The sequence below is a fragment of the Oncorhynchus kisutch genome, linkage group LG17 (genome assembly GCF_002021735.2).
Source record: "Oncorhynchus kisutch isolate 150728-3 linkage group LG17, Okis_V2, whole genome shotgun sequence".
Taxonomy (NCBI): domain Eukaryota; kingdom Metazoa; phylum Chordata; class Actinopteri; order Salmoniformes; family Salmonidae; genus Oncorhynchus; species Oncorhynchus kisutch.
In genome coordinates this window covers 87643462-87668427 of record NC_034190.2, presented here as the reverse complement: position 1 = coordinate 87668427, position 24966 = coordinate 87643462, and the positions used below count along the sequence as shown (strand labels likewise).

The window sequence follows — 24966 nt, the reverse complement described above, 5'->3', positions numbered from 1 at the left end:
ACACCTACTCATCAAGGGTTTTAGAACACCTACTCATCAAGGGTTTTAGAACACCTACTCATCAAGGGTTTTAGAACACCTACTCATCAAGGGTTTACAACACCTACTCATCAAGGGTTTACAACACCTACTCATCAAGGGTTTTAGAACACCTACTCATCAAGGGTTTTAGAACACCTACTCATCAAGGGTTTTAGAACACCTACTCATCAAGGGTTTTAGAACACCTACTCATCAAGGGTTTTAGAACACCTACTCATCAAGGGTTTTAGAACACCTACTCATCAAGGGTTTTAGAACACCTACTCATCAAGGGTTTTAGAACACCTACTCATCAAGGGTTTTAGAACACCTACTCATCAAGGGTTTTAGAACACCTACTCATCAAGGGTTTTAGAACACCTACTCATCAAGGGTTTTAGAACACCTACTCATCAAGGGTTTTAGAACACCTACTCATCAAGGGTTTTAGAACACCTACTCATCAAGGGTTTTAGAACACCTACTCATCAAGGGTTTTAGAACACCTACTCATCAAGGGTTTTAGAACACCTACTCATCAAGGGTTTTAGAACACCTACTCATCAAGGGTTTTAGAACACCTACTCATCAAGGGTTTTAGAACACCTACTCATCAAGGGTTTTAGAACACCTACTCATCAAGGGTTTTAGAACACCTACTCATCAAGGGTTTTAGAACACCTACTCATCAAGGGTTTTAGAACACCTACTCATCAAGGGTTTTAGAACACCTACTCATCAAGGGTTTTAGAACACCTACTCATCAAGGGTTTTAGAACACCTACTCATCAAGGGTTTTAGAACACCTACTCATCAAGGGTTTTAGAACACCTACTCATCAAGGGTTTTAGAACACCTACTCATCAAGGGTTTTAGAACACCTACTCATCAAGGGTTTTAGAACACCTACTCATCAAGGGTTTTAGAACACCTACTCATCAAGGGTTTAGAACACCTACTCATCAAGGGTTTTAGAACACCTACTCATCAAGGGTTTTAGAACACCTACTCATCAAGGGTTTTAGAACACCTACTCATCAAGGGTTTTAGAACACCTACTCATCAAGGGTTTTAGAACACCTACTCATCAAGGGTTTAGAACACCTACTCATCAAGGGTTTTAGAACACCTACTCATCAAGGGTTTTAGAACACCTACTCATCAAGGGTTTAGAACACCTACTCATCAAGGGTTTTAGAACACCTACTCATCAAGGGTTTTAGAACACCTACTCATCAAGGGTTTAGAACACCTACTCATCAAGGGTTTTAGAACACCTACTCATCAAGGGTTTTAGAACACCTACTCATCAAGGGTTTAGAACACCTACTCATCAAGGGTTTTAGAACACCTACTCATCAAGGGTTTTAGTTAGAACACCTACTCATCAAGGGTTTTTCTTTATTTGGACTATTTTCTACATTGTAGAATAATAATGAAGACGTCAAAACTATGAAATAACACATATGGAATCATGTAGTAACCAAAAAGTGTTAAACAAATCAAAATATATTTTATATGTGCGATTCTTCAAATAGCCACCCTTTGCCTTGATGACAGCTTTGCAAACTTGACATTTTCTCAACCAGCTTCACCTGGAATGCTTTTTCAACCGTCTTGAAGGAGTTCCCACATATGCTGAGTACTTATTGGCTGCTTCTCCTTCACTCTGTGGTCCAACTCATCTCAAACCATCTCAATTGGGTTGAGGTCAGGTGATTGTGGAGGCCAGGTCATCTGATGCAGCACTCCATCACTTGGTAAAATTGCTCTTAAACATCCTGGAGGTGTGTCGGGTCATTGTCCTGTTGAAAAACAAATGATAGTCCAACTAAGCCCAAACCAGGTGGGATGGCGTATCACTGCATAATGCTGTGGTAGTCATGCTGGTTAAGTGTGCCTTGAATTCTAAATAAATCAAAGACACTGCCACCAGCAAAGCACCCCCAAACCATCACCATCACACCTCCTCCTCCATGCTTCACGGTGGGAAATACACATGTGGAGATCATCCGTTCACCCACACCGCGTCTCACAAAGACACAGCGGTTGGAACCAAACGTCTCCAATTTGGACTCATCAGACCAAAGGACAGATTTCCACCAGTTGAATGTCCATTGCTCGTGTTTATTGGTCCAAGCAAGTGTCTTCTTGTTAGTGGGGTCCTTTAGTAGTGGTTTCTTTGCAGCTAGTCGACTATGAAGGCCTGATTCACAACAGTCTCCTCTAAACAGTTGATGTTGAGAGGTGGCTGTTACTTGAAGTCTGTGAAGCATTTGGGCTGCAATTTCTGAGCCTGGTAACTCTAATGAACGTATCCTCTGCAGCAGAGGTAACTCTAATGAACGTATCCTCTGCAGCAGAGGTAACTCTAATGAACGTATCCTCTGCAGCAGAGGTAACTCTAATGAACGTATCCTCTGCAGCAGAGGTAACTCTAATGAACGTATCCTCTGCAGCAGAGGTAACTCTAATGAACGTATCCTCTGCAGCAGAGGTAACTCTAATGAACGTATCCTCTGCAGCAGAGGTAACTCTAATGAACGTATCCTCTGCAGCAGAGGTAACTCTAATGAACGTATCCTCTGCAGCAGAGGTAACTCTAATGAACGTATCCTGTGCAGCAGAGTTAACTCAGGGTCTTCCTTTCCTGTGGCGGTCCTCTTGAGAGTCAGTTTCATCACAGCGCTTGATGGTTTTTGCGACTGCACTTGAAGAAACTTTCAAAGTTGTTGAAGTTTTCCATATTGACTGACCTTCATATCTTAAAGTAATGATGGACTGTCGTTTCTCTTTGCTTATTTGAGCTGTTCTTGCCATAATATGGACTTGGTCTTTTACCAAATAGAACTATCTTCTGTATACCCCCCTACCTTGTCACAACACAAATGATTGGCTCAAACACATTAAGAATGAATGAAATTCCACAAATTAACTTTTAACAAGGCACACCTGTTAATTGAAATGCCAGGTAACTACCTCATGAAGCTGGTTGAGAGATTGCCAAGAGTGTGCAAAGCTGTCATCAAGGCAAAGATTGATCTATTTACTTTTTTGGTTACTACATGATTCCATATGTGTTATTTCATAGTTGTGATGTCTTCAGAATTATTCTACAATGTAGAAAATAGTAAAAATAAAGAAAAACCCTTGAATGAGTCGGTGTTGTAAACCGTGTGACCGGTAGTCATGGATACACAAAGCCCTTTGTTCTCCCGGTGGCAGATACAACTTCCATATCTGGGGCATTGTCCTCTAAAATAAGTAGGGGGCCACCTGATGAATACCAGAAGGGTAAATAAGTAGGGGGCCACCTGATGAATACCAGAAGGGTAAATAAGTAGGGGGCCACCTGATGAATACCAGAAGGGTAAATAAGTAGGGGGCCACCTGACGAATACCAGAAGGGTAAATAAGTAGGGGGCCACCTGATGAATACCAGAAGGGTAAATAAGTAGGGGGCCACCTGATGAATACCAGAAGGGTAAATAAGTAGGGGGCCACCTGACGAATACCAGAAGGGTAAATAAGTAGGGGCCACCTATTTCAGCCCTCCAGGACTGGAAGAGAACAGGGGGCTAGAGAAGAACAGGGGGTTAGAGGTGAACAGCCCTGGTCTAGTCTCATCTCCTGAATATAGGGGCAAATCCACTCATAGAGCAGGCTATTGCTTTCTCTGTAAAAGCCTCTGGCACTCAGCCCCTAGCCAAAGCAACAGGGGCAGTCAGAACAGGGGTGAGTGTGTGTACCTGGGCAGTCAGAACAGGGGTGAGTGTGTGTACCTGGGCAGTCAGAACAGGGGTGAGTGTGTGTACCTGGGCGGAGAGAACAGGGGTGAGTGTGTGTACCTGGGCCGAGAGAACAGGGGTGAGTGTGTGTACCTGGGCAGTCAGAACAGGGGTGAGTGTGTGTACCTGGGCAGTCAGAACAGGGGTGAGTGTGTGTACCTGGGCAGTCAGAACAGGGGTGAGTGTGTGTACCTGGGCAGTCAGAACAGGGGTGAGTGTGTGTACCTGGGCAGTCAGAACAGGGGTGAGTGTGTGTACCTGGGCAGTCAGAACAGGGGTGAGTGTGTGTACCTGGGCAGTCAGAACAGGGGTGAGTGTGTGTACCTGGGCAGTCAGAACAGGGGTGAGTGTGTGTACCTGGGCAGTCAGAACAGGAACGGTCTCTAGAGATCCTCTCTGTTGCTCCACCTCTTCCTTCAGCTTGTCAATCAGATCCTGTTTCAGAGCCAACGCTCTCTCTGCCTCCTCCAGACGAACAACCATGTCTCCTCCCTACACACACCTCAGTCGTTAGTTTGGAGTCGTAGTCCTTAAACAGACAGGTACACACACGCACACACACACACACACACACACACACACACACCTCAGTCTTGAGTTTGGAGTCGTAGTCCTTAAACAGACAGGTGTAGGCGTGCTGCAGCTGGGCTAGCTTCCTCCTGGAAGAGAGGAGGAGGGTTATTCCAGTATTGGTGTGTGTCGACGTCAAGTCTGTCTCCACGGTGAGTGTGTGTGTGTCGACGTCAAGTCTGTCTCCACGGTGAGTGTGTGTGTGTCGACGTCAGGTCTGTCTCCACGGTGAGTGTGTGTGTGTCGACGTCAAGTCTGTCTCCACGGTGAGTGTGTGTGTGGCGACGTCAAGTCTGTCTCCACGGTGAGTGTGTGTGTGTCGACGTCAAGTCTGTTTCCACGGTGAGTGTGTGTGTGTCGACGTCAAGTCTGTCTCCACGATGAGTGTGTGTGTGTGTCGACGTCAAGTCTGTCTCCACGATGAGTGTGTGTGTCGACGTCAAGTCTGTCTCCACGGTGAGTGTGTGTGTGTGTGTGTCGACGTCAAGTCTGTCTCCACAATGAGTGTGTGTCGACGTCAAGTCTGTCTCCACGATGAGTGTGTGTGTGTGTCGACGTCAAGTCTGTCTCCACGGTGAGTGTGTTTGTGTGTGTGTGTGTGTGTGTTTGTGTGTCGACGTCAAGTCTGTCTCCACGGTGAGAGTGTGTGTGTCGACGTCAAGTCTGTCTCCACGGTGAGTGTGTGTGTGGCGACGTCAAGTCTGTCTCCACGGTGAGAGTGTGTGTGTCGACGTCAAGTCTGTCTCCACGGTGAGTGTGTGTGTGTCGACGTCAAGTCTGTCTCCACGGTGAGTGTGTGTGTGTATCGACGTCAGGTCTGTCTCCACGGTGAGTGTGTGTGTGTGTGTGTGTCGACGTCAAGTCTGTCTCCACGGTGAGTGTGTGTGTGTGTCGACGTCAAGTCTGTCTCCACGGTGAGTGTGTGTGTGTGTGTGTCGACGTCAAGTCTGTCTCCACGGTGAGTGTGTGTGTGTGTGTGTCGACGTCAAGTCTGTCTCCACGGTGAGTGTGTGTGTGTGTGTCGACGTCAAGTCTGTCTCCACGGTGAGTGTGTGTGCGTGTCATCAATAGTTATAGTATTTAGATGATATTAAATCAATATTTGACGCCGATTGTTTTTCCATCTTCTTAAAAAGTGAGCCAACATGGAATCTTAGTATGGTGATAATATGGTATGGTGACAATATGGTATGGTGACAATATGGTATGGTGATAATATGGTATGGTGACAATATGGTATGGTGACAATATGGTATGGTGATAATATGGTATGGTGATAATATGGTATGGTGATATGGTATGGTGATGATATGGTATGGTGAGGTCTCTCAGTATGTTGAAGATATGGTATGGTGATAATATGGTATGGTGACAATATGGTATGGTGAGGTCTCTCAGAATGGTGATAATATGGTATGGTGAGGTCTCTCAGTATAGTGATAATATGTTATGGTGATAATATGGTATGATGATAATATGGTATGATGATAATATGGTATGGTGATAATATGGTATGGTATGGTGAGGTCTCTCAGTATGGTGATAATATGGTGGGGTGATAATATGGTCTGGTGATAATATGGTATGGTGATAATATGGTATGGTGAGGTCTCTTAGTATGGTGATAATATGGTATGGTCTCTCTGTATGGTGATAATATGGAATGATGAGGTCTCTCAGTATGGTATGGTGATAATATGGTATGGTGAGGTCTCTCTGTATGGTGATAATATGGTATGGTGAAGTCTCTTAGTATGTTGATAATATGGTATGGTGAGGTCTCTCTGTATGGTGATAATATGGTATGGTGATAATATGGTATGGTGATTTCTCTCAGAATGGTGATAATATGGTATGGTGAGGTCCCTCAGTATGGTGATAATATGGTATGGTGAGAATATGGTATGGTGAGGTCTCTCAGGATGGTGAAAATATGGTATGGTGAAATATCTCAGTATGGTGATAATATGGTATGGTGATAAAATGGTATGGTGATGTCTCTCAGTACAGTGATAATATGGTATGGTGATAATAAGGTATGGTGATAATATGGTCTCTCAGTATGGCGATAATATGGTATGGTGATAATATGGTATGGTGAGGTCTCTCTGTATGGTGATAATATGGGATGATGAAGTCTCAGTATGGTGATAATATGGTATGGTGATAATATGGTATGGTGATGTCTATCAGTATGGTATGGTGATAATATGGTATGGTGATAATATGGTATGGTGATAATATGGTATGGTGATAATATGGTATGGTGAGGTCTCCCAGTATGGTGATAATATGGTATGGTGATGATATGGTATGGTGATAATATGGTCTCTCAGTATGTTGATGATATGGTATGGTGATAATATGGTATGGTGATGTCTCTCAGTATGGTGATAATATTGTATGATGATAATATGGTATGGTGAGGTCTCAGGGTGGTGATAATATGGTATGGTGATAAAATGGTTTGGTGAAAATATGGTATGGTGATGTCTCTCAGTATGGTATGGTGATAATATGGTACGATGATAATATGGTATGGTGATAATATGGTCTGGTGATAATATGGTATGGTGATAATATGGTATGGTGATAATATGGTATGGTGAGGTCTCTCAGTATGGTGAGGTCTCTCAGTATGGTGATAATATGGTATGGTGATAATATGGTATGGTGATAATATGGTATGGTGAGGTCCCTCAGTATGGTGATAATATGGTATGGTGAGGTCCCTCAGTATGGTGATAATATGGTTATGGTGATAATATGGTATGGTGAGGTCTCTCAGTATGGTGATAATATGGTATGGTGAGGTCCCTCAGTATGGTGATAATATGGTATGGTGAGGTCTCTCAGTATGGTGATAATATGGTATGGTGATAATATGGTATGGTGAGGTCCCTCAGTATGGTGATAATATGGTATGGTGATAATATGGTATGGTGAGGTCTCTCAGGATGGTGATAATATGGTATGGTGATATGGTATGGTGATAATATGGTATGGTGAGGTCTCTCAGTATGGTGATAATATATGGTCTCTCAGTATGGTGATAATATATGGTCTCTCAGTATGGTGATGATATGGTATGGTGATAATATGGTATGGTGATAATATGGTATGGTGAGGTCTCTCAGTATGGTGATAATATGGTATGGTGAGGTCTCTCAGTATGGTGATAATATGGTATGGTGATCATTTGGTATGGTCTCAGTATGGTGATGATATGGTATGGTGATGTCTCAGAATGGTGATAATATGGTATGGTGATGTCTCAGAATGGTGATAATATGGTCTCTCAGTATGGTGATACAATGGTATGGTGGAAATATGGAATGGTGAGGCCAGTCTCTAGGTTCTGTGTGTGTGCCTCACTTCAGTAATAACCAGGTAGTCAGTCTCTAGGTTCTGTGTGTGTGTGTGTGTGTGTGTGTGTGTGTGTACCTCTCCTCAGTAATAACCAGGTGGTCAGTCTCTAGGTTGTGTGTGTACCTCTCCTCAGTAATAACCAGGCGGTCAGTCTTCAGGGCGGTCTCCAGGTTGTGTGTCTGCAGCAGTAATTTGTCTACCGTCACAGAGTGCTGCTTCCTCTGTTGTTCCATCTCTCTCTCTGATGCTGCCAACGCCTCCCGAGTACTGCTCAGCCTGCACACACATATTATAAACACAAACACTTGTGAAGGGTCACAGCCCTCTGACAGGACTCCCCCTAGGCCACACCCCTTCCCTCTGACAAGACTCCCCCTAGGCCACACCCCTTCCCTCTGACAAGACTCCCCCTAGGCCACTCCCCTTCCCTCTGACAAGACTCCCCATAGGCCACACCCCTTCCCCCTGACAAGACTCCCCATAGGCCACACCCCTTCCCTCTGACAAGACTCCCCATAGGCCACACCCCTTCCCTCTGACAAGACTCCCCATAGGCCACACCCCTTCCCTCTGACAGGACCCCCCTAGGCCACACCCCTTCCCTCTGACAAGACTCCCCCTAGGCCACACCCCTTCCCTCTGACAAGACTCCCCCTAGGCCACTCCCCTTCCCTCTGACAGGACCCCCCTAGGCCACACCCCTTCCCTCAGACAGGCCTCCCCCTAGGCCACACCCCTTCCCTCCACACCCTAATCACCTCTCGCTCCGTCCAGTTCAGTTCATGCTTTGTGAGGCCATGAGGCAGCACTCTCCTTAAATTGAGTGATATGATGAAGGGCTCTTTGTTTTACTTTTGGAGAAATGTCCTAAATAATATATTTGTTGCCCTTGGTTCTCAGTGGTGTTAAACCCCCACCTCAGCCGTCTAGTGGCAGACCCCCACCTCAGCCGTCTAGTGGCAGACCCCCACCTCAGCCGTCTAGTGGCAGACCCCCACCTCAGCCGTCTAGTGGCAGACCCCCACCTCAGCCGTCTAGTGGCAGACCCCCACCTCAGCCGTCTAGTGGCAGACCCCCACCTCAGGCCGTCTAGTGGCAGACCCCCACCTCAGCCGTCTAGTGGCAGACCCCCACCTCAGCCGTCTAGTGGCAGACCCCCACCTCAGCCGTCTAGTGGCAGACCCCCACCTCAGCCGTCTAGTGGCAGACCCCCACCTCAGCCGTCTAGTGGCAGACCCCCACCTCAGCCGTCTAGTGGCAGACCCCCACCTCAGCCGTCTAGTGGCAGACCCCCACCTCAGCCGTCTAGTGGCAGACCCCCACCTCAGCCGTCTAGTGGCAGACCCATATTCCTGTTAATTAGCTGCTACTACTTTGTCATGTCTGCACCTTTGTTGTGTTCTTAATGTGTTTCCCTTGTCTCCTGCCAGACCACCACATCCTTCCTAACCTAACGGCCTTACAAAACCTCCATTACAGTCCACGGTGGCAGTAACAGTCCTGAACCTAGCTTACAGTCCACGGTGGCAGTAACAGTCCTGAACCTAGCTTACAGTCCGCGGTGGCAGTAACAGTCCTGAACCTAGCTTACAGTCCGCGGTGGCAGTAACAGTCCTGAACCCAGCTTACAGTCCGCGGTGGCAGTAACAGTCCTGAACCTAGCTTACAGTCCGCGGTGGCAGTAACAGTCCTGAACCTAGCTTACAGTCCACGGTGGCAGTAACAGTCCTGAACCTAGCATACAGTCCACGGTGGCAGTAACAGTCCTGAACCTAGCTTACAGTCCACGGTGGCAGTAACAGTCCTGAACCTAGCTTACAGTCCACAGTGGCAGTAACAGTCTAAACAGGGGTTTGAGACCTGGATTGTCTGCATACTACAAGGTGTGAGCTCCCTGAGATGGCTGAAGCCTAGTTTAGAGTCCATGGTAACAGGGGTTACCCTAACCCTAGGCAATGTTCTGAGCGTTAACACACAAACATGTTATCATACTTGTCGTCCAGTATGTTGCGGTCCTGCTGACTCTGGTCCAGACAGCTCTGTCTCTCTCTCAGCTCACCCAGAAGAGACGTCACCTGGGCCTTCAGCGCCTCGCCATCCTTAGCCAGCTAAACACACAGACACAGCACGCACACAGAGAGAGAGCTGTTAGACAGAGAGAGAGAGAGAGAGAGAGAGAGAGCTGTTAGACAGAGAGAGAGAGAGCTGTTAGACAGAGAGAGAGAGAGAGCTGTTAGACAGAGAGAGAGAGAGAGAGAGAGCTGTTAGACAGAGAGAGAGAGAGAGAGCTGTTAGACAGAGAGAGAGAGAGAGAGCTGTTAGACAGAGAGAGAGAGAGAGAGCTGTTAGACAGAGAGAGAGAGAGAGCTGTTAGACAGAGAGAGAGAGAGAGCTGTTAGACAGAGAGAGAGAGAGAGAGCTGTTAGACAGAGAGAGAGAGAGAGAGCTGTTAGACAGAGAGAGAGAGAGAGAGCTGTTAGACAGAGAGAGAGAGAGAGCTGTTAGACAGAGAGAGAGAGAGAGCTGTTAGACAGAGAGAGAGAGAGCTGTTAGACAGAGAGAGAGAGAGCTGTTAGACAGAGAGAGCGAGCTCTGAGTACACGTCCTGGTAATCTGTCTGGGCCTTGTGAATATTGACCTGTTTAAAGGTCCTACTCACATCGGACACAGTCGTCAGGAACAGCTGATGCTCTCATGCATGCTTCATTGTTGCTTGTAATTTAGCTCGTAAATTTAGCTTGCTTGTAATTTAGTAATTTAGCTCATCTGCTACACTCAGCTCATGGCTGGGCTTCACTTTGTAGTCCGTAATAGTTTGCAAGCCCTGCCATATCTGACGAGTGTCGGAGCCGGTGAAGTACGATTCAATCTTAGTCCTGTATTGATGCTTTTCCTGTTTGGTGGTTCGTCGGAGGGCGTAGTGAGATTTCTTGTAAACTTCTGGGTTAGAGTCCTGCTCCTTGGCAGTGCCACCCTTTAGCTCAGTGGGCTGTTGTCTGTAATCCATGGCTTCTGGTTGGGGTATGTACGTTGTCATTGATGCACTTATTGATGATTGATCTGGTGTACTCCTCAATGCCATCGGATGAATCCCGCAACATATTCCAGGCTTTGCTAGTAAAACAGTCCTGTAGCTTAGCATCTGCGTCATCTGACCACTTCTCTATTGAGTGAGTCACTGGTACTTCCTGCTTTAGTTTTGCTTGTAAACAGGAATCAGGAGGATAGAATTTTGGTCAGATTTTCCAAATGGAGGTCAAGGGAGACCTTTGTACATGTCTCTGTTGCACATTCAACATTCTGGTAGAAATGAGGTTAAACGGATTTACATTTCCCTGCATTAAAGTCCCCGGCCACTAGGAGCGCCGCCTCTGGATGAGCGTTTTCCTTTTTGGCCGTATACTTCTCATTGAGTGTGGTCTCAGTGCCAGCATCGGTTTGTGGTGGTAAATAAGACAGCTATGAAGGCTTTTGACGAAGGCCGATACGTAGGCTTATTAACTTCTCTAGGGTAGGGGGCAGCATTGGGAATTTTGGATGAAAAGCGTGCCCAAATTAAACTGCCTGCCATAAAAGCTAGAATATGCACATATTAGTAGATGTGGATGGAAAACACTGAAGTGTCTAAAACTGTTTTAATGATGTCTGTGAGTATAACAGAACTCATATGGCAGGCAAAAACCAGAGAAAAAAATCCAACCAGGAAGTGGGAAATCTGAGGTTTGTAGTTTTTCAACTCATTGCCTATCGAATACACAGTGTCTATGGGGTCATATTGCACTTCCTAAGGCTTCCACTAGATGTCAACAGTCTTTAGATCCTTGTTTGATGCTTCTACTGTGAAGGAGGGGGGAATGAGGGCTCTTTGAGTCAGTGGTCTGGCAGAGTGCCATGAGCTCAGTCTCGCGCGCTCCCGTGAGAGTTAGCTGCGTTCCATTGCAATTCTACAGACAAAGAAATTCTCCAGTTGGAACATTAATGAAGATTTATATTAAAAACATCCTAAAGATTGATTCTATACATCGTTTGACATGTTTCTACGGACTGTAATGGAACTTTTTGACTTTGTCGTCTGCATCTAGTGATCGCGCCTCATGAATTTTGATTACTGGCCTAAACACGCGAACAAAAAGGAGGTATTTGGACATAAATGATGGACATTCTCGAACAAAACAAACATTTATTGTGGAAAGTGAAGTGAATATTTATAATGCCATTTCTGACTTCTGTTGACTACACAACATGGCGGATATCTGTTTGGGTTGTTTTGGTCTCTGAGTGCATGGTGTGCTTTTTCCGTAAAGCTTTTTTGAAATCTGACACAGCGGTTGCATTAAGGAGAAGTGCATCTAAAATTCCATGCATAACACTTGTATCTTTTAGCAAAGTTCATTATGAGTATTTCTGTAAATTGATGTGGTTCTCTGCAATATCACCGCATGTTTGGGAACTACTGAACATATCTGAGTTTACATTGGCACGTTTTTTGGATCTAAATATGAACTTTACCGAACAAAACATACATGTATTGTGTAACATGAAGTCCTATGAGAGTCATCTGATGAAGATCATAAAAGGTTAGTGATTCATTTTCTCTATTTCTGCTTTTTGTGACTCCTCTCTTTGGCTGGAAAAATTGCAGTGTTTTTCTGTGACTTGGCTCTGACCTAACATAATCAGTTGGTGGTGCTTTCGTCGTAAAGCCTTTTTGAAATCAGACACCGTGGCTGGATTTACAACAAGTGTATCTTTAAAATGGTGCAAGTATGTTTTGAGGAATTTTAATTATGGGATTTCTGTTGTTTTGAATTTGGCACCCTGCAGTTTCACTGGCCGTTGACGAGGTGGGACGCTAGCGTACCCTAGAGAGGTTAAAGGTCAGTGAGACTATCAAGAGAAGTGTGCTGTTTCCTTCATCTTGTTCAACTGTTGCCATGGCACCTGCAAATAAGATTGCTCAGATGTGCGAGTGCCTTTCGAATTTTGAAATAAGACAGCTATGAAAAATATAGATGAAACCTCTTGGTAAATAGTGTGGTCTACAGCTTATCATGAAATACTAATATTAGATTTTGTGCACCAGCTGTTATTGACAAACAGACACAGACCGCCACCTCTCGTCGTACCAGAGTCAGCTGTATGTTATTCATGTCATCATTCAGCCACAGACTCAGGGAAACATAAGATATTAGTTCTAAATGTCCCGTTGGTAGGAGAGTCTCGAACGGAGCTCATCCAGTTTATTCTCCAATGATTGCACGGCCAATAGAACGGATGGTAGAGGCAGGATACCCACTCGCTTACGAATTCTCACAAGGCACCCGGACCTGCGTTCCCTCCTTTCTTCATGCGAATGACAGGGATTTGGTCTGGTGTCAGCGGTAAATCGTTCACATCCGACTCGTTAAAGATGAAATCTTCTTCCAGTACGAGGGGAGTAATCTCTGTTCTGATGTCCTGAAGCTCTTTTCGGTCATAAGAGACGGTCGCAGAAACATTATGTACAAAATAAGTAAAAAAATTATCCTCCTGTGCCATTTGTGGCGAGTGCGGTGTGTGTGGTGAGTGTTTGTGGACAGGGCGGTGTGTGTATAGTGTAGTATAGTGTGTAGTAGTAGTAGTGTGTAGTGTAGTATAGTGTGTAGTATAGTATAGTGTAGTGTGTGTGTGTTGTGAGTGTTTGTGGATAGGGCTGTGTGTGTGTCGTGAGTGTAGTGTAGTGTAGTGTGTGTATAGTGTAGTGTATAGTGTGTAGTATAGTGTGTAGTGTAGTATAGTGTGTAGTATAGTATAGTGTAGTATAGTGTATAGTGTAGTGCAGTGTAGTATAGTGTATAGTGTGTAGTGTATAATGTAGTATAGTGTGTAGTGCAGTGTAGTATAGTGTGTAGTATAGTGTAGAGAGTAGTGTGTAGTATAGTGCAGTGTAGTATAGTATGTAGTATAGTGTGTAGTAGTGTAGTGTAGTATAGTGTGTAGTGTAGTGTATAGTGTGTAGTGTATAGTGTGTAGTATAGTGTAGTATAGTGTAGTGTGTAGAATAGCGTATAGTGTAGTGTATAGTGTGTGTGTAGTGTGTAGTATAGTGTGTAGTGTAGTGTGTAGAATAGCGTATAGTGTAGTGTATAGTGTGTGTGTGTGTGTAGTGTGTGTGTAGTGTGTAGTATAGTGTAGTATAGTGTGTAGTATGTGTGTAGTGTGTGTGTAGTGTGTAGTATAGTGTAGTATAGTGTGTAGTGTATAGTGTGTAGTATAGTGTAGTGTGTAGAATAGCGTATAGTGTAGTGTATAGTGTGTGTGTGTGTGTGTAGTGTGTGTGTAGTGTGTAGTATAGTATAGTGTGTAGTATAGTGTAGTGTGTACCTGGGCACAGTCTTTGTCCTTCTGTTTAAGCAGCACTTCAGTTCTGTCTCTCTAGTGTAGTGTAGTGTATAGTGTGTAGTGTGTGTGTAGTATAGTGTGTAGTGTAGTCTGTAGTGTGTGTGTAGTGTGTGTGTAGTGTGTAGTATAGTGTAGTATAGTGTGTAGTATAGTGTAGTGTAGTCTGTAGTGTGTGTGTAGTGTGTAGTATAGTGTAGTATAGTGTGTAGTATGTGTGTAGTGTAGTCTGTAGTGTGTGTGTAGTGTGTGTGTAGTGTAGTCTGTAGTGTGTGTGTAGTGTGTGTGTAGTGTGTAGTATAGTGTAGTGTAGTCTGTGTGTAGTGTGTAGTATAGTGTAGTATGGTGTGTAGTGTGTAGTATAGTGTGTGGTATGTGTGTAGTGTAGTCTGTAGTGTGTGTGTAGTGTGTGTGTAGTATAGTATGTGTGTAGTATGGTGTGTAGTGTGTAGTATAGTGTGTACCTGGGCACAGTCCTTGTCCTTCTGTTTAAGCAGCACTTCAGTTCGGTCTCTCTGAGCTGAACTCTTCTGGAGGGAATCTAACTTCTCTTGCAGCTCTCTGTACCTACACACACACACACACACACACACACACACACACACACACACACACACACACACACACACACACACACACACACACACACACACACACACACACACACACACACACACACACACACACACACACACACACACACACACACACACACAGGTATTTAGTATTACAAGGCAAAATAGAGAGACACTAGACAGTTCTTACCTGCACTGTGTGGCTTGTAGCTGCTCTGTGAGTTTGGCCAGGTGGGAGCTGAGGAAACAGTCGGCAGAAACATCAGCGCACACACAAGGACACACGCGTTGCAGGTAGTGACGAGGGAATGATGTCATACCTGTCAGATGGGGGAGGGGCTTCGGAATGTTGAACCGTTTCCTCGGTAACACCAGAGCTCTAAGGAACACAAACATGCCTTTACCTTCCATTTGAATATTTTTATACACATTTTAGTCCATTTCATTTAGTGGTATCCAGCATTGTTACGACATTGACTGCGCGGCAACTCCCCAGAGGGCCCAGGAGAGGCAAAGGTTGTGACATACGTCCTCTGAAACATGCTCCGCCAAATCACACTGCTCTCTAACCCAGGAGTCAGACAAACCAGAGGGAACACCGTTCGACGTGAGGTCAGCTTGAAGGAGCCCGCCCCGCCACAAGGGGGTCACAACCTGGAATCGAACCAGGTTGTAGTGGCGTCCCTCTGCACTCGGGAGGACCTACATTAAATTTAGGATTTTTACACAGAATGACCCCAACAACACACACACACACTACCTGCGCCTGAACCAGCTTGGTTTTGAGTTCCTCAACTGAGCGACGAAGGCAGTCTCTCTCCCGCTTTCCCTCATCCCTCTCTTTCTCCAGCTCTTCATTCCTCAACCTCAGATCTGTCATCCCTTCATCCAACTTCTCTTTGTGGCTCTTCAGCAGCTGGAGAAACCCATTCCCTCGTTCTGAGGGCTATAGAGAGAGAGAGAGAGAGAGTGGGAAGGGGACAGACAGAATATTCGATAGAAGCTTTGCGGACAAAAACAGAACACCCACTAACAGAACACCCAGTCACTAACAGAACACCCACTCACTACAGAACACCCACCCACTAACAGAACACTAACTACAGAACACCCACTAACTACAGAACACCCACTAACTACAGAACACCCACTAACTACAGAACACCCACTAACTACAGAACACCCACTAACTACAGAACACCCACTCACTACAGAACACCCACTCACTAACAAACACCCACTCACTACAGAACACCCACCCACTAACAGAACACCCACTCACTAACAGAACACCCACTCACTAACAGAACACCCACTCACTAACAGAACACCCACTCACTAACAGAACACCCACTCACTAACAGAACACCCACTCACTAACAGAACACCCACTCACTAACAGAACACCCACTCACTAACAGAACACCCACTCACTAACAGAACACCCACTCACTAACAGAACACCCACTCACTAACAGAACACCCACTCACTAACAGAACACCCACCCACTAACAGAACACCCACTCACTAACAGAACACCCACTAACTACAGAACACCCACTCACTAACAGAACACCCACTCACTAACAGAACACCCACTCACTAACAGAACCCCCACTCACTAACAGAACCCCCACTCACTAACAGAACCCCCACTCACTAACAGAACCCCCACTCACTAACAGAACACCCACTCACTAACAGAACACCCACTAAGTACAGAACACCCACTCACTAACAGAACACCCACTCACTAACAGAACACCCACTCACTAACAGAACACCCACTAACTACAGAACACCCACTAACTACAGAACACCCACTAACTACAGAACACTAACTACAGAACACTAACTACAGAACACCCACAAACAGAACACCCACAAACAGAACACCCACAAACAGAACACCCACAAACAGAACACCCTCAAACAGAGCACTCTCAAACAGAGCACTCTCAAACAGAACACTAACTACAGAACACCCACTAACAGAACACCCTCAAACAGAACACCCTCAAACAGAACACCCTCAAACAGAACACCCTCAAACAGAACACCCTCAAACAGAACACCCTCAAACAGAACACCCTCAAACAGAACACCCTCAAACAGAACACCCTCAAACAGAACACCCTCAAACAGAACACCCTCAAACAGAACACCCTCAAACAGAGCACTCTCAAACAGAACACTAACTACAGAACACCCACTAACTACAGAACACCCTCAAACAGAACACCCTCAAACAGAACACCCTCAAACAGAACACCCTCAAACAGAACACCCTCAAACAGAACACCCTCAAACAGAACACCCTCAAACAGAACACCCTCAAACAGAACACCAACTACAGAACACCCTCAAACAGAACACCCTCAAACAGAACACCCTCAAACAGAACACCCTCAAACAGAACACTAACTACAGAACACCCACTAACTACAGAACACCCTCAAACAGAGCACTCTCAAACAGAACACCCTCAAACAGAGCACTCTCAAACAGAACACCCTCAAACAGAACACCCTCAAACAGAGCACTCTCAAACAGAACACCCTCAAACAGAACACTAACTACAGAACACCCTCAAACAGAACACCCTCAAACAGAACACTAACTACAGAACACCCACTAACATAACACCCACTAACATAACACCCACTAACAACTAACAGAAAACCCACTAACTACAGAACACCCACTAACATAACACCCACTAACAACTAACAGAACACCCACTAACTACAGAACACCCACTAACAACAGTATCAACACTAACTATTGGTGGCAGAGAGAATGACATAAGAAAGTAATCAAGACGACTAGCTTGATTGAGCCTGGCCATGACTACTCTCTTCTCCTCCATCCCTCTCTCTCACCTGACTACTAATGGTCTCTGCTCTCTTCTTCTCCATCCCTCTCTCTCTCTGTCACCTGACTACTAATGGTCTCTGCTCTCTTCTCCATCCCTCTCTCTCTCTGTTACCTGACTACTAATGGTCTCTGCTCTCTTCTCCATCCCTCCCTCTCTCTGTCACCTGACTACTAATGGTCTCTGCTCTCTTCTCCATCCCTCCCTCTCTCTGTCACCTGACTACTAATGGTCTCTGCTCTCTTCTTCTCCATCCATCTCTCTCTCTGTCACCTGACTACTAATGGTCTCTGCTCTCTTCTTCTCCATCCATCTCTCTCTCTGTCACCTGACTACTAATGGTCTCTGCTCTCTTCTTCTCCATCCCTCTCTCTCACCTGACTACTAATGGTCTCTGCTCTCTTCTCCTCCATCCCTCTCTGTCACCTGACTACTAATGGTCTCTGCTCTCTTCTTCTCCATCTCTCTCTGTCACCTGACTACTAATGGTCTCTGCTCTCTTCTCCTCCATCCCTCTCTCTCACCTGACTACTAATGGTCTCTGCTCTCTTCTTCTCCATCCCTCTCTCTCTCTGTCACCTGACTACTAATGGTCTCTGCTCTCTTCTCCATCCCTCTCTCTCTCTGTCACCTGACTACTAATGGTCTCTGCTCTCTTCTCCATCCCTCCCTCTCTCTGTCACCTGACTACTAATGGTCTCTGCTCTCTTCTCCATCCCTCCCTCTCTCTGTCACCTGACTACTAATGGTCTCTGCTCTCTTCTTCTCCATCTCTCTCTCTGTCACCTGACTACTAATGGTCTCTGCTCTCTTCTTCTCCATCCATCTCTCTCTCTGTCACCTGACTACTAATGGTCTCTGCTCTCTTCTTCTCCATCCCTCTCTCTCTGTCACCTGACTACTAATGGTCTCTGCTCTCTTCTTCTCCATCTCTCTCTCTCTGTCACCTGACTACTAATGGTCTCTGCTCTCTTCTCCATCCCTCCCTCTCTCTGTCACCTGACTACTAATGGTCTCTGCTCTCTTCTTCTCCATCTCTCTCTCTGTCACCTGACTACTAATGGTCTCTGCTCTCTTCTTCTCCATCTCTCTCTGTCACCTGACTACTAATGGTCTCTGCTCTCTTCTTCTCCATCCCTCTCTCTCACCTGACTACTAATGGTCTCTGCTCTCTTCTTCTCCATCCCTCTCTCTCTCTGTCACCTGACTACTAATGGTCTCTGCTCTCTTCTCCATCCCTCTCTCTCTCTGTCACCTGACTACTAATGGTCTCTGCTCTCTTTTCCATCCCTCCCTCTCTCTGTCACCTGACTACTAATGGTCTCTGCTCTCTTCTCCATCCCTCCCTCTCTCTGTCACCTGACTACTAATGGTCTCTGCTCTCTTCTCCATCTCTCTCTCTGTCACCTGACTACTAATGGTCTCTGCTCTCTTCTTCTCCATCCATCTCTCTCTCTCTCTCTCTCTCTCTGTCACCTGACTACTAATGGTCTCTGCTCTCTTCTTCTCCATCTCTCTCTCTCTGTCACCTGACTACTAATGGTCTCTGCTCTCTTCTCCATCTCTCTCTGTCACCTGACTACTAATGGTCTCTGCTCTCTTCTCCATCCCTCCCTCTCTCTGTCACCTGACTACTAATGGTCTCTGCTCTCTTCTCCATCCCTCCCTCTCTCCGTCACCTGACTACTAATGGTCTCTGCTCTCTTCTTCTCCATCTCTCTCTGTCACCTGACTACTAATGGCCTCTGCTCTCTTCTTCTCCATCTCTCTCTCTGTCACCTGACTACTAATGGTCTCTGCTCTCTTCTTCTCCATCTCTCTCTCTGTCACCTGTCTACTAATGGTCTCTGCTCTCTTCTTCTCCATCTCTCTCTGTCACCTGACTACTAATGGTCTCTGCTCTCTTCTTCTCCATCACTCTCTCCGTCACCTGACTACTAATGGTCTCTGCTCTCTTCTTCTCCATCTCTCTCTGTCACCTGACTACTAATGGCCTCTGCTCTCTTCTTCTCCATCCCTCTCTCTCTCTGTCACCTGACTACTAATGGTCTCTGCTCTCTCCTCCATCCCTCTCTCTCTCTCTGTCACCTGACTACTAATAGTCTCTGCTCTCTTCTCCATCCCCCTCTCTCTCTGTCACCTGACTACTAATGGCATTTAACAAACACACCTTTCTCCCTCAGGTTCTTACCAAGCTGTGGAGCATCATCTGTTCATTCTCCTCTGCTCTCTTCTCCATCCCTCTCTCTGTCACCTGTCAACCAGTAAATGCAGCATAATGTGTGGATGGATAATTCTCTCCTACCCCTTTTATCCATTCATCTCTCTACCCACCAGGGTTGGGCTCAATTCAACAACGTTCAACTCATGAGTTTAAATGCTAATTGAATTGGTCACATCCCACAGGATATAGAGTTTGAGTGACAGGAAGTCAAATTTAATTCAGTGAAATTCACAGAAATTCCACTCAGCCATAGAACCAGAACATTTTAATTGAATCTGACAAGTCACACTTCCAGATACTAAAGAAAATGACTTTTCTCTAGAAACAATGTTCATATACTCTTAACCTTTTGTGCTTAGAATAGATACACTGAGTGTCCAAAACATTAGGAACACCTTCCTCATATTGAGTTGCACCCCCTCTTGCCAGCCTCAATTCATCAGGGCGTGGCCTCTACAAGATGTCTAAAGCATTCTACAGGGATGCTGGCCCATTTGGACTCCAATGCTTCCCACAGTTGTGTCAAGTTGGCTGAATGTCCTTTGGGTGGTGGACCATTCTTGATAGACGTGGGAAACTGTTGAGTGTGAAAAACCAATAAGAGATCATAGGTCTCACCTGGATTCACCTGGATTCACCTGGTCAGTCTCGTGGAAAGAGCCAGAGTTCATAATACTTTTCCACCAAACATTTCTTTGGCTTTTTTAATATTTTCTATTCTAAGGACTAAACTTGAGGGTTAAGTTGATGCATTCTGGAAAATTTGGTATTTTCCCCATATTGAACAAAATGTAAGTGATTAATGAATATTCACATTTGTTTTCCTTGATCGTTTTATAGATGTATATTTGTATAGACTATGCCTACTATAGAAGAGGAGATATTTGAATTTCACTGATTTAAATTCTATTTCCTTCCATTCAAATAGCAAATAATAATAATGTTTACTACTTAAACAGGATACAGAATTCATCAAGAATTTATTAGGTATTCTGAATCCAACCATTCCTCCCTCCGTACTGACCAGTGAGGATGCCATGGTTCCGTTGGTCTCTGAGCTCTTCTCCTGCTCCCCTCCCCTCGCAGGACCCCCATTGGAGCTGCAGTTGGTGGAGTTGGGGCAGGAGTCCTGGCTGAAACTGGGGCCGTTGACCAGCAGGCCTTGGTTGGCTCCGGGGTTGGAGGGGCTGGCCAGGCTGGTGAGGCTATGGTTCTCCCTGGCCAGTCTCTCCACTAGCGCCCGGGCCTCCTGGAAACGACAGCTGAGGAACTCTCTCTCTTCTCTAGACCTCCGCTGCCATTCCTCCATCTCCTCACAGCGCTGACGCAGGGCCTGGTTGCTGCGCTGCAGCGCCTCTATACACACACACACACACACACACACACACACTGTGTCTCATTGTGGATCAAAGAAAGTATTCCAGTGGTGTGTGAGTGACATACCTCGGAGCTGCTGGTTGTCTCCCAGTAGTCTGGTCACCACCTCATTGGCTGCCAGCTCAGGTGGAACCCGGAGAGCCCCACCTCCCTCGTCCCCAGCCATGTCCCAGGTGTCTGTCTGGGGCTGTACCATGCTGCTGAACCATGTTAAAATGACGCATCATAAATCAAATCAAATGTATTTATAAAGCCCTTCGTACATCAGCTGATATCTCAAAGTGCTGTACAGAAACCCAGCCTGAGGTTGCTCTCCATCCAACCTCACTGAGCTCGAGCTGTTTTGCAAGGAGGAATGGGAAAAAATGTCAGTCTCTCGATGTCCAAAACTGATAGAGACATACCCCAAGCGACTTACAGCTGTAATCGCAGCAAAAGGTGGCGCTACAAAGTATTAACTTAAGGGGGCTGAATAATTTTGCACGCCCAATTTTTCTGTTTTTGATTTGTTAAAAAGGTTTGAAATATCCAATAAATGTCGTTCCACTTCATGATTGTGTCCCACTTGTTGATTCTTCACAAAAAAATACAGTTTTATATCTTTATGTTTGAAGCCTGAAATGTGGCAAAAGGTCGCAAAGTTCAAGGGGGCCGAATACTTTCGCAAGGCAATGTATGTATAGGGGGAAGGTAGATATGTATAGGGGGAAGGGGACAGGGATACTGGAGTGATGGAGGTAGATATGTATAGGGGGAAGGAGACAGGGATACTGGAGTGATGGAGATAGATGTGTATAGGGGTAAGGGGACAGGGATACTGGAGTGATGGAGGTAGATATGTATAGGGGGAAGGAGACAGGGATACTGGAGTGATGGAGATAGATGTGTATAGGGGGAAGGAGACAGGGATACTGGAGTGATGGAGATAGATGTGTATAGGGGGAAGGAGACAGGGATACTGGAGTGATGGAGGTAGATATGTATAGGAGACAGGGATACTGGAGTGATGGAGGTAGATATGTATAGGAGACAGGGATACTGGAGTGATGGAGGTAGATATGTATAGGGGAAGGGGACAGGGATACTGGAGTGATGGACGTAGATACAGTGCCTTCGGAAGTTATTCAAACCCCTGAACATTTTCCACATTTTGTTACAGCCTTATTCTAAAATTGATAAAATAAATAAATAATCCTCAGCAATCTACACACAATACCCCATAATGACATCACAATACCCCATAATGACATCACAATACCCCATAATGACATCACAATACCCCATAATGACATCACAATACCCCATAATGACATCACAATACCCCATAATGACATCACAATACCCCATAATGACATCACAATACCCCATAATGACAAAGCAAAAACAAGTTTAAAAAATAAAATGAGAAAAAAAACAGAAATAGCTTATTTTTGTTTACCTTTATTTAACTAGGCATGTCAGTTAAGAACAAATTCTTATTTACAATGAAGGTCTACCAATAGGCTTTCTGATGGGGACAGGGGCTGGAATTAAACATGTCAAATTTAAATTAAATATAGGACAAAACACACCACAACACTACATAGAGAGAGACCTAAGACGACAACACAGCATGGCAACAACACAACTTTTAAAAACCTGTTTTCGCTTTGTCATTATGGGGTATTGTGTGTAGATGAATCAAATACATTGTTTTCCTCATCAATTATAGAATAAGGCTGTAACGTAACAAAATCTGGAAAAAGTCAAGATGTCCGAAACCTTTTCTAATGCGCTGTATGGTGATTGTATGTGAGTGGGTGTGACCATGTGACCATTAACATCTGCTAACCATGTGACCATTAACATCTGCTAACCATGTGTATGTGACCAATAACATCTGCTAACCATGTGTATGTGACCAATAACATCTGCTAACCATGTGTATGTGACCAATAACATCTGCTAACCATGTGTATGTGACCAATAACATCTGCTAACCATGTGTATGTGACCATTAACATCTGCTAACCATGTGTATGTGACCATTAACATCTGCTAACCATGTGTATGTGACCATTAACATCTGCTAACCATGTGTATGTGACCAATAACATCTGCTAACCATGTGTATGTGACCATTAACATCTGCTAACCATGTGTATGTGACAAATACAATTTGATTTGATACCAACACAACAGGGTTTCCTGGTGCAGTTTATAAGGTGCTCGTAAAAATAAACAAATAAAATGATTACCATTGTTGCACATGTACATTTTATGTTTTCACTATATCACAAACTGTTTCTGCATATTGGTTACTGACCTGGACACGTAAAACTGTGTTTTGACATTGGCCTATTTATCAAAACGTCTTGTCAACAGGAAGCAGTGACAACATCATTTTTAACTCACATTTAAGGAATATAAATTGAACTTTTAACATTACATTTCCAATGTTATTGTACTGAATCAGTTAAAAACTGCTGAATGAGTCCAAAACCATGCTGCGGTGGATTGATTATGATTATATAACGTTAATAGAAATGACCAAAACGGACATAGCCCTGCCTGCTTTATCTATAGGCAGTCGGTCTGCTCGGCTACTTTCACTTCTAGCTCCATCCTGGTTGGTTTTGATACCTAGCTAACCTACTATATGTTTTACCTAGTTAACAGCTAGTAACATGAGGAAATTAGAAACACGGTTAGTTCACTCGCAGATCATATGAACCAGTAGCTGGGTTGGAGGAGACGAGTTCTCCTCTGACACCCAGCTGTTATTAAGCACCGTATGTACCGACTTCCATAACAAAAGAAAAAATCTACAAATATTATAGTTATTCTGCGAAACTCCATGTTTATGTTGAATACCGAACGTAGTTGTTTTTTAACCCCGAGGATCGTCTCCTCAGGCCCTTGGACCAAGTACTGGTTCACCAGGCATAAAGCCTATAGCTGGGTTAGCTTAGCTAGACAAACATGATGTGGTTAATTCTGGCTATGCTAGCCATCACAATCCCGTCAACTAGTCAGCACTACAGCCAACGACATGCCTTTATCTCAATTATATATGTAACTAACGTTAGTTGTTTAGCTAACATGAAGAAACCTTACCTTGTATCTGTATACGTATAGCTAGTTGGTGTTAGCTAATTTAGCTCTGGGTTGACTGTGGCAGACCAAGCGTATTTTCCGCAACTGACACCACTTCCAGGTTGTATTTCTATTAAAATCTGATGAAATTAATTTCCCATCGGTAGTTCTGACATTCTTCTGATGTGGTTGTCTGTCAAAGCGACAGCGCCAAGCTAACCTGCACCAGGAATCCCCCTTTCTATTTCCGCATTGGGGGAGATTTCTTCTTCGATGTGGTTTAACGGCGGTTGGCATCCAAATATGTTGCATTACCGCCACCTACTAAAATATTCTAATATTAAAATTAACACTAACCTACTCCACTTTTTTTTTTTTTTTTTTTCATCTATCTAGTCCTACCTCATGGCCAACAACCTGGAAGGATGGAACATCACTTAACACACCCTGTAACTTTTCTGAAGTCTTGCACACACAAATAGTTCTCTGCAGCTGCCACCAAAACCTCAATTTTCTACAATTTGCATTTCATCCCTGCAGGACAGTTGATAACCATTGCTATAAATCCAATCTTACTGAAACATACAGTTGAAGTCGGAGGTTTACATATACCTTAGCCAAATACATCACTTTTTTTATTTTTTTATTTAATTTTTATGGCTGGGGGGCAGTATTGAGTAGCTTGGATGAATAAGTTGCCCAAAGTAAATGGC

General features: G+C 44.7%; 1 protein-coding gene across 6 annotated transcripts in view; it reads right to left on the bottom strand.

The window, feature by feature from the left end:
* Window positions 1-24526, bottom strand: part of ikbkg (inhibitor of nuclear factor kappa B kinase regulatory subunit gamma) — a 30272-nt gene extending 5746 nt beyond the window's left edge. Inside the window, exons 1-12 of one of the 6 annotated variants that reach the window (XM_031794902.1) lie at window positions 24275-24526; window positions 21245-21378; window positions 20826-21157; window positions 19769-19831; window positions 15462-15647; window positions 15022-15080; window positions 14892-14939; window positions 14591-14693; window positions 9741-9856; window positions 7872-8024; window positions 4396-4468; window positions 4167-4301 (exon numbers count right to left, since the gene is read on the bottom strand). In XM_031794902.1, the coding sequence (XP_031650762.1) occupies window positions 4167-4301; window positions 4396-4468; window positions 7872-8024; window positions 9741-9856; window positions 14591-14693; window positions 14892-14939; window positions 15022-15080; window positions 15462-15647; window positions 19769-19831; window positions 20826-21157; window positions 21245-21374 (1398 nt within the window). In that variant the 5' untranslated portion in view covers window positions 21375-21378; window positions 24275-24526. The remainder of the gene's footprint in view (window positions 1-4166; window positions 4302-4395; window positions 4469-7871; window positions 8025-9740; window positions 9857-14590; window positions 14694-14891; window positions 14940-15021; window positions 15081-15461; window positions 15648-19768; window positions 19832-20825; window positions 21158-21244; window positions 21379-24274) is intronic. The other 5 variants (XM_031794904.1, XM_031794903.1, XM_031794905.1 and 2 more) reach the window with 5 other exon arrangements.
* Between the last annotated feature and the right edge of the window lie 440 nt (window positions 24527-24966).